General features: G+C 40.3%; 1 protein-coding gene and 1 pseudogene across 11 annotated transcripts in view; both read left to right on the top strand.

The window, feature by feature from the left end:
* Ralgps2 (Ral GEF with PH domain and SH3 binding motif 2) overlaps positions 1–10,182 on the top strand; it is a 131,174-nt gene that overhangs the window by 94,691 nt on the left and 26,301 nt on the right. For all 11 annotated transcript variants that reach the window (XM_076941410.1, XM_034513681.2, XM_034513679.2 and 8 more), the window contains exons 9-12: positions 5,746–5,883; positions 6,023–6,113; positions 8,562–8,629; positions 9,806–9,941. In XM_076941410.1, the coding sequence (XP_076797525.1) occupies positions 5,746–5,883; positions 6,023–6,113; positions 8,562–8,629; positions 9,806–9,941 (433 nt within the window). The remainder of the gene's footprint in view (positions 1–5,745; positions 5,884–6,022; positions 6,114–8,561; positions 8,630–9,805; positions 9,942–10,182) is intronic.
* On the top strand, positions 2,173–4,086 carry LOC143443800 (ORM1-like protein 1 pseudogene; annotated as a pseudogene).

Genomic DNA, 10,182 nt, shown 5'->3' with positions numbered 1-10,182 from the left:
TGGGGTTGGGGGAGCTGGATCAGCGGGAGGTTGAATAGCTCTGAACAAGGAGAGATTGTGTGCAGGTTGAAGGAAGGGCACCATCTGGAAACAGACTATCATAGTTCAGCAGGCAATTATAAAATAAACATTTTAGTCTGCCTGCCACAGAGCTTTTGAGTTGAAGAGAAAAAAAAAAAAAAAAAGAATTCCACTTTAAAAGTAGCTACAGGCTGTAAGAAGCTAGACTTTCCCCGGAAGCAGCCACCTAACAGTGCTATTCTGACAGCCTCTGGGAATGCTTAAAATTGTAAGGAAGTGTGTAATGTTTCTTAAGAGAAAATTACTTTTATAGCTTGGCCTTTAATCCCAGCACTCGGAAGGCAGAGGCAGTAGAATTCCTATGAATTTGAGTGAATTTGAGGCCAGCCTGGAATACACAGTGAGCTAGCTAGCTCCAGGCCACCCAGGGCTGGTAAGTGAGAACCTGACTCAAGAAAACACACACACACACACACACACCTTGTTTTTATGTGCAATCACCTGAAACAAGTGAAACTGGTAAATCTGGTGACAAAAAATCTTAAATTCTGTGTTACATAATAAATGCTTTTTCTGATCTTAAGTTCTGTGATTGGTAATATACTTGCTTATAAAATTATGCCTGGCCTAGCTAGGGCTACAGTTGCTGTGAAGAAACACCAGGTCCAAAGACCGCGTAGGAAGGAAAGGGCTCACTTGGCTTACACTTCTACATCACTGATCATCATCCAAGAAAGTCAGGGCAGGGACCTGGAGGCAGGAGCTGAGGTAGAGGCCATGGAGGATGCTGCTCACTGGCTCGCTCAGCCTGTTTCATAGCACCCAGCCATAGGACCACCATCCCATGGGTGACTGGGTCCTTTCACGTCAATCACTAATTAAGAAAATATCCTACAGGTTTGACTTCTGCTGGATCTCATGGAGGCAATTTTCTCAATTGAGACTTCCTCCTCTATCTTGTGTGTCAAGTTGACTTAAAACTAGCCAATTGTCAAAATAAGGTCATTGTTATTAGTTGATTGGTATCATTTAAAAACAAACACAACCCTGAACTAATGAAAACAAAAATCAAGCCGGGCAGTGGTGCTGCACGCCTTTAATCCCAGCACTTGGGAGGCAGAGGCAGGTGGAATTTTGAGTTCAAGGCCAGCCTGGTCTACAGAGTGAGTTCAAGGCCAGCCTGGTCTACAGAGTGAGTTCCAAGACAGCCAGGGCTACACAGGGAAACCCTGTCTCGAAAAACCAAAAAACAAACAAAAAAAAAACAAAAACAAACAAAAAAAAAAACAAAAATCAAAAGATCTTTGACTCCCCGTTGACTGTGAACTTAAGATGAATCATCACCTCCTCTGACCCAGCTTTTTCTGCTGTGAAAATAGGTTCCAAAGAATAAGTGTTGAATAAATATTATTTTTTTATGAAACAAAAAAATATTTAGTAATTCAATAGCTAAGGAAACCCAAATTTCAACATCTTCAATAGCTTGGCTTAATACTCAGTGATAAGTAGTATGATACGTGATAAGAGGTTTTAAACTTAACCCTAAAGCATCCTGGCACTGTTCTCGACTTACCTAGTTGCTGAACGAACGATGCTTTGAAATGAGGTGTTGGGGTTTCTCCTACTTCACATGCTGTGTGCTTTCACCTCCTTACTGCCTTAACTAATACCATGTCTAGTAGGACCTGTAGACTAGTAGATTCATGTCCTTTACTTACTGTACCAGGTTGTTACCTCTGTCATAGAAGTATTTCTTAGAAGTGCTCTATCATATTTAAATATATAAGGGGCTGAAAACTATAAATAATAAATAAGTAAACTAGAATCTAACAGAAGATGCTGACTGCTGGTGGTTACTATGTCAGCAGCGCCTCACTGTGGTCAAGGGAGTCACTACAAGGCTGGGCTGTCAAAGTCTATTCTGATTTTGTTCTGTTTTGATTGGTTTTTAGAGAAAGCAAGTGATTAGTTTTCCCAGACCGTTTTCAGGTTTTCATGGGGACAGATAAGCTAGTAGCTTCTAACCTGTATAGAAGTTTGTGTTCCACGGTTGGTAGTCTCATTCACTACTGTCAGATTGAGTAAGAAGGGAGACGCTTCCTCTGAACCTTTTAGTCTGAGAATTATTTAGCTTTCTAACTCGGACAATTTCTATTACTAACCAACATTTTTCAAAAATTGGAGTGACAGAATTTAAGAACACATAACTCTTGATTTGGCTTGTTTCATGGAAAATGAATGCATGGAGATGACTTCTGTGCAAAGTCCTGAAAAGCAGAACTGAGGAAACAGAGAGAAAGTGCTGTAGAGTAAGGTGTAATGACCGGCCATGGGGAACAGTCAAGGAGCCTGACATAACCACACTGCTGCAGAGGGTGGAGAGTTAGCTCAGTGGTAGAGTGCTTGCTTAACATGCGGCGCACTGCAGAAACAGGGATGTAAGAAAATATGTCACAGCAGAGTGATTAGGCAGCAGGTAAAACCAGCCGAGCCTTAAAAGTGTTACAATGAGGAGGTCGTGAATTGTGACCTTGGCTAAAGATAGTCTTCAGTACCGTGGTGTAGGTACTTTGTTTTGCTAATTTTAAGACATCTGAGTTTAATGGTAAATACACCTAAAAATACATCTTGATTATACTTTATTTCAACACTATTTTCAACCTTTTGTGTATTGGTACGTAAAGGTGCACATCATAATCCAAATGCAAGTCAGAACAAGGAACTCTAGGCGCTGAAACACTAGTAGTTACAGCTGAGAGCAAGGAAGAATCAAGGATGGCTTGCTCAGGTTTAGCAAATTGAGTCCGTAACATCAAAAGACTCATGATGTCACGATGCAGTCTTTCAGAAGCTGTAGGCTGCACCGGTGGTGACCTGGCATGAGGATGTACTGCTACTGCCCACTGGGCCAGTCCTGGGCCTTGAAGCCACCAGGAACTGGCAGCAGAGCAAACGTGAGTGTCGGGGTTGCCCACTGTGAGGTAGACCCCAGTGCCCTGTAATGGACAGCTGTGGTTTGTGCTGACATGTGCTTTGGGAGTTGGCCTGCCTATCACTCAGCATTCCTGTCTTCAGTGGCCCTGCTGCTTGGACCTTAGCAAAGAATACATAATATATGTATTTTGCATGCAGTGAAAGGAACACCTTTTGAAACCCGATCCAGGTAGAGGGGGGCTTCCAACCCACTGGGAACAGCTCAACTATGGAGGACAGTTTATATCTTCTCGGGAGTTTTTCACAATTTCTCCAGTAATTCTCTGGGTGTGACATGCTGTTACCACAGAGTTTTGGATAAAGAAACAGACTCAAGCCAGCTGGAGTGGCAGAGCCCTAATCTCAGTATTACATAGGCAGTTTGAGGACAGCCTGGTCTACATAAAAGGGTTCTAGGCCAGCTAGAGCTACCTAGATCCCATCTCAAATGAGAGAAAAAAGAAACAGACTCTAATCTGCTACATTGGTAAAGATCTTCTGGCTGTTTTGGATCAAGAGCCTAGATTAATCTGAAATTTCTGCCTTCTATTGCAGGTCTCTTTCAAATACTACCTAGCAAATAACTGTCTTATACTGATTTTTTTTTAAACAGATTCATGATGTAGATAATGTGCACTTAAAGATAAACACTTTGTTCTTTACAAATTTTACCTTTTATGGCTAATACCAGTAAACATGGTTCTTAAGTCTCTTTTTAATTTTGTATATAAAATATTTTTAGCATTCCTAAGTTACTTGTTTTTCAAACAAGGCCATTATTACCATTTTAAATTGCACAGGTACTAAGTCACGGACATAAAATCAGCAGCACAAACCACACACATGCAAGATAATGTACCAAATGCAGTGTTAGGTGAGGAATTGGTGTACAGTGCTCTGTAGGATTAACTGTATAAAAGGTAGGCTGTCAATCATTCTTTTACAGAGAGATGCAGAAGACTGCGTGTAGACCCTGCGTTATCAGTGATGGCACTGGAAAACATATCTCATGAACCTAATGGAAAGTGGAAACGCTAGGGCGCCTTTAGGTGGTGATGTGATTGGCCCTTGTTTTACAGGTGACATGGTAGTTCCTAGAATGCTGAAGCTTTTTTTTTTTTTTTTTTTTTTTTGGCCAGTTAATGATCATAGATGCTCAAGGGCCTAAGAAAGAAAGAAACCCATCTCTTGCATTCTGAGTATAAATTGTCAAGTAAGTAGTTCTCTGACGTCACTTTGTGAGAGTGCTGGGTAGTGTAGGCTTGTTCTTGCCCAGAGAGAATGTCAGCAGCATGAAGAGATGCATTCAATACCTAGATTTGACTGCTATTTCTAATTCCTGGTACATTTGACACAATACTATAAATGGCCAGGCCTTGCATTCTGTTTCTTTCATGAGACAATAAATTACTAGCCTTGAATAATATTGTGATACACAGCTGATAGTGTAGAAAGGCAGAGAGTTTTTGTGTACATCGGGCTGGTTTATACAATAGGTGTTTTGACTTGGGACAGTCCAATCCTTTAGTGTCAGTAAGTGGCAGAGGTAATGCTGAGAAAGATGGTAAAAGCTGCACTGGATGTGACCACCAGCACTGAACCTTCCAGCGGGGAGTGCACACCCTGTGTCTGCCTGAGCTTTCACAAGCTAGTTCAAGACAGTAACAGAAAAGAAAAACAGTTTCTCCTGGTGACTTGATAGTTCCTGATTTAGGTTGGGATGGCAGCGTGACCCTCTGATTCCAGGTGCTGTGGTTCTGTTGAGGTCAATTATTTGTCTCATACATTTGCATCCTGTGTATGCCTTGGCTCTTTTATTTTTTCATATATCTAATAATTTCAAGAACTTAGAAAGGAGCTGCTTCCTTATAGCAGAGCCAGGGCCTTTTCAGTATTTCTTCACTCCTGCTACCAAAACAATAACCACATAACCCAGCAGTGCCTCTGGCTGATACTGTAAAATGTATTTCATCTTGAGTTTGATCTTACAACCTTGCGTTTTAGTTGACCTCTAGATGGAATGCAACCAACTCATAAACACGAAACATCACTTCAAAGAGAAAACCGTGTTTGCAGTTATCAGATGTCCGCTGTTGGAAATGTAGACTAAATCTGTAAAGCTATTTGCTGATGTTTCACACTGTTATCTATTTGGTTATAGAAATCTCAAAAAAAATGTAATAGAGAAAAGCTGATGTAGTCATTACCTAATTCTCAATTGACTTACAACCTTATAGATTGGAACTTCGGTTAGCTTATAACTGCCACATTTGCAGAGAAACTTCTGGTTAAAGGCATACTGTCTTTGTGTTATGAATAGTGTTCATGTATGATATTTGCAAAGAGTTGTCAGACTTAGGGAAAACATTAACTTCCTCATAGAAGGCCTGGTCTGTAGACTCAGGGAAGTTCCTTAGATAAAACAAAAACTGGAGAGTGGGTATTGCTTGACTACATGTAAATACTGAGTTTCAGAGATTAAATAAACTTCTCTGACAGTTTATTTAATCTCTGCCTCCTTGCCCATTGATGAGGACTTTTAATTGCAGCCCCAGTCTTTATGTCAAAACAACATGGAGAGACCTGACAAGGACCTTGGGTTTGTATGGTTTGACCTCACCTCTAGAGATCTCAACCCCAAGAGGTCATGCACTCTGAATATAACAGCCTGCAAATCATACACAGACTGATTTTCCTTCCCGTTACTGAGGTCATGCAAGCTGAAAGTCACCTGTCTGGCTTCCGCTGCAGGCATCTATCTGTCTGACTTGACCTACATCGACTCGGCGTACCCATCCACTGGCAGCATTCTAGAAAATGAGCAAAGATCAAATTTGATGAATAACATCCTTCGAATAATTTCTGATTTGCAGCAGTCCTGTGAATATGGTGAGCTAAAAGAATGGCTTTTAGAGTTAATTTCAGTTTTGGTATCACATGGCCTTAGCTACCTTCGGTTATATTTCTCTCTTAAGTTTTCAGCTACTATGAACTTTTGTTGAATAATCGTTTATCATCTTTTGCCTAGATATTCCCATGTTGCCTCATGTCCAAAAGTACCTGAACTCTGTTCAGTATATAGAAGAACTACAAAAGTTTGTGGAAGACGATAATTACAAGTAGGTCCACCTTCAAATCTGGATACTTTATCTAGTTCTCCACTTTGAGCCTTAGTCCTTTCATCTGATGCTTAGTCATCTAAGTGTGGAGTCTGCTCTAGCGCCTGCCAGTGAGCTGGTAACCATGGCAGCAGTAACTATGTGTGTTTCTTTTAATCACTTGATAGAACTGAACCAGTATACAAATGCTTCAGCTGTTTTGTTGTTTAAATCGTGTGCCTTTTGAGCCAGCAAGTGATTAGTGGTAAACAGGCACTTGAGGGCAAGCCTGACAGTCTGCAGCTGATTCCAGGCCCCACCAAGTTACCCTCCCTCAAAAAACAAGTAAACTTTAAACACATTTTAACATCCTTAAGCTGTAGAGAACAGACATTCAAAATTGGGAGTTTTGGTTTTTTGGAGTTTGGTTTTTTGTTTTGTATTTTTTCTTTTTTCTTAAGGAAATTTATATTTTTCTAAGCAGAAAAAAATATGCCATTTACAAAATACAAAAAAATACTCCTTCTTAAAGGGTTATTTTTAGGCACATTTTTGAAAGTGTTTCCATGACTTGAGGGAGTACTTAGACTTCCTGTCTCTGAGTGGTTAAGGCACCATTGTAGGACTGTATTTAATCCGTAGCATACTGCTCTTTGTAAGGATCTTTAGGCTGGTAACCTTTTCAGGTTCTCAGCAGCCTCACTTAACACCACAGCTGCGGGCAGAGAGGATGACACCTCTTGGTTTTCTTTTGGTTTCATTTGTTGATTTTTTTTTTTCTTGGCTTTCTTCAGCTATTGTTTTCTGGAAAGTTATAAATTGTTTTCTTCTGATATTAAATATATGAAGCTCTTAAAATATTTTTAACACATCTAAAATTGTGTTGCTTGAGACCTTTATTACCATTTTCTTCCCCATATCATATCATTAATACTTTAAATTTCTATCTTAACGTTTACACGAGTGTTTATATATAGGACTCACTTGAACATAATATGAGGTCAGATTAGCTTTTAAGGCTGCAGGTTCCTAGACCTCGTGCCCTATGTTGTGACTGCCTTGAGTTTGATGGTCTGAGCCTTACTACTCATCTGGTTTTCCTGTGCCTCTGGTTACTGATGGAGAATTTATATTTGATAAATACATTTTGTCTAGGGAAGTAAGATCAATTCTCTTGATGTCCCGAAAACTCAAGATACAGGTATTTATTAATATACCAAAGAAAGTTACTGATTTACAAAGAGTTAAAGTATTATGTAAAAGAATATGCTAAGTAAAACCTGCACAGTTACGGAGAGCGGTAGACTTGTACTGACTGTAGCAAGATTGTGATCGAGTTTTGTTTTGTTTTAATTAAAGCTAATTGTTTTGTTTTGTGAGACAGGGTCCCTCTATGCAGCACTAGCGCTGTCATGGAACTCAGTATGTAGACCAGGCTGGCCTCGAGCTCGGAGGTCCACCTGCCTTTGCCTTCTGAATGCTGGGGTCAAAGGCAACACCGCCATGCCTGGCTTAAAGCCAATTTCATTTTCCTGAAGGACATAGACTTTGATAGAATTCAGATATTTCCAAAATGACATCTGACAACACTTCATTTTTATAGGCATACTTGGTGCATCATACTGATTGTGTTTTCCTTAGTGGTCAGAGCCAGAGCAACCTTAGCAGGTTGAGTAAGCTTTTGGCAGTTACTATGCTAGTTGCTTAGATTAAAGAAGCAAATAGTGTACTTTTTCTCAAAGAACTCAGTCTGGTACATGACACATGCCTAGTACCTGTGGAGGTCAGAAGATTGCTTAGATTGTTGTACGTCTCCATGTAAGTGCTGGGAATCTAGCCTGGGTCATCTGGAAATCAGCCAGTCCTTCTTTTAACCACTGAGCCATCTCTACATCCACTTCATGTGGTTTTTATGGTGGGTGAAAAGAAAATAAGAAACACTTAACTAATAGAAATGACTTATCCAATGACCTCTGTTAGGCAACTTCATTTATTATGGCCAGCGTATGTGTTACAGACAGCATCTGTGTCTTCCAGCCAGGCTGAAAAAAAAATCTTCATTTAGTACATAGTTTAACACAAAACAGGTTTTTTTTTTTTTTTTCTTCATTATGACTTAGCATCACTCTTATGAGATGGAAGTTTGGTACTATTAGAAACCATTGATACTTGAGGTAGCAGTTGGTCCCACAGTGCTTTCATACTGCTATTAAATGCTATGGGTAGCCCTGGAGTGTAGCCCACCAGCTCCTGTTCTGTCCCATCCTGAAAGGGTGAAGTGCCAGGAAAGGCAGGCAGTGTGCCCAACAGAATGGGTTTGCCGGGCATGCAGTCTGCTAAGCCGTTCATCTGCGCTGTCAACCACTGGGGCATCCCTCCAGCTACCTATCGAGTTTTTTGTAAGGAAATGTGACTTCAGTATTTTGCCAATGCTCATTGTTTCTTATGTTTTGCTCTTTTGAAATTTAGGCTCTCTTTAAAGATAGAACCAGGAGCAAGTACACCACGTTCAGCGGCCTCCAGGGAAGACCTAGCAGGTCAGTCCACTGTTGGTCGGTGCACGGTTGCTCGGTGAGAGTGTTTCCAAAGTGGGGTTCATTATCAAACAGACCAGGCAACCTGATCTCAGGTGAAAGAACTATACTGTAGAATAAGTGAAGACTTCACATGGCTTACACTGCTACAAAAAAAAGTACCTTTTAAAATTTATCAGTATAAATCTTCAACTAAGCTTTTTAGTACATATTCTAAAATACTTGCAGGCCCAGTTGGTTGGGTTGGGGATGAGCTATGTTACAGTGTCTAAATGAGGTAGATGAGGTAACTGTGTGCCTCTCAAGTGTGCTTTTCATTCCTTTGCTTGTTTCTTTTTTTGGCATCTGATCCCATTATAGATGGTCATGAGCCACCATGTGGTTGCTGGGAATTGAACTCAGGACCTCTGGGCGAGCAGCTAGTACTCTTAACCACTGAGCCATCTCTCCACTCCCACTTGCTTGTTTCTTAAGACAGGCTCTTACTGAATGGTTTGTGCTAGCCTCTAACCTCACCATCCTCCTGCCTCAGCCTCCCCATTGTGGGATTATAGGTTCACACTTCCATGGCCAGCTTTTTTGGACATACTGTCACTCACTGTGTGGCCCTGGCTGGCCTGGAGCTCACAGAAATCCACCTGCTGCTGTCTCTGAGTGCTGAGACTAAGGGTGTGTGCCCAACAGCTTATTAAGGAGATATTTTGAATGCCATACACTGTGAGGCGTTTTTTGTTTTTTTTTTTTTTAATTCACATAAATCAATCAATTCCAGTGTCGGACAATGTAGACTTTCCAACTTGAGCATTTGACCCAGACTACACATTTTTTTAAGTAAATTCAAAGCTATATATATATATGCAAGGTATTAAATTGAAACCACTGAGTCTAAGACTCAGCCCTAGGTATTTAGTCCAAATTTTGTTTTTGAATTAAGAGTCCAAGCCTATCTCTTCTTCTCCTATATAAAGTAGGGAATTACTTAGAGAGATAAAAATTTTTATATAGTTGGAGATTTGTTTTAAAATTTGGAAAATAAGTATTTCTTCAAGTTAATTAAATAGAACTAACAGGATCTAAAACTTAGAACACAGTTTTTATGAGAGAGGTTTTATTTTTGTTTTTAAGGGTCCTTAGAAAGCTCGTGATAATTCCCCTTCTCTTCTCCCCTTGAACTCTTAGGTCCTGACGTAGGAGCCTCGCCACAGGGAGGGAGGAAGAGCAGTGCTGCGGAGGGAGCCCTCCTGCCACAGACACCCCCGTCCCCTCGGAACCTCATTCCACACGGACACAGGAAGTGCCATAGCTTGGGTTACAAGTCAGCAATTTTTTTAAGTTATTTGTAGATGGATTTATTTTATTACTCTGTTAGTAAAACATGCTTCTATATTCTGTTTACTTAAGTAGCAATTAGGTGCTTGTGTGGTTGCTTTTGTTAATAACATCAGTCTTCAGATTCAGAAAAAAAAAAAAAACTACCTTGTTTGCCTAAAGGGGTTTATTTTTTCTTATACCTGGATTTGGAATTGAGTGTTGTCAGAAATGCCCATGTTTGAGAG

The sequence above is a fragment of the Arvicanthis niloticus genome, chromosome 10 (assembly GCF_011762505.2).
Source record: "Arvicanthis niloticus isolate mArvNil1 chromosome 10, mArvNil1.pat.X, whole genome shotgun sequence".
Taxonomy (NCBI): Eukaryota; Metazoa; Chordata; class Mammalia; order Rodentia; family Muridae; genus Arvicanthis; species Arvicanthis niloticus.
The sequence above is the reverse complement of the archived record's forward strand: the minus strand, read 5'-3'. Positions and strand labels throughout refer to the sequence as shown.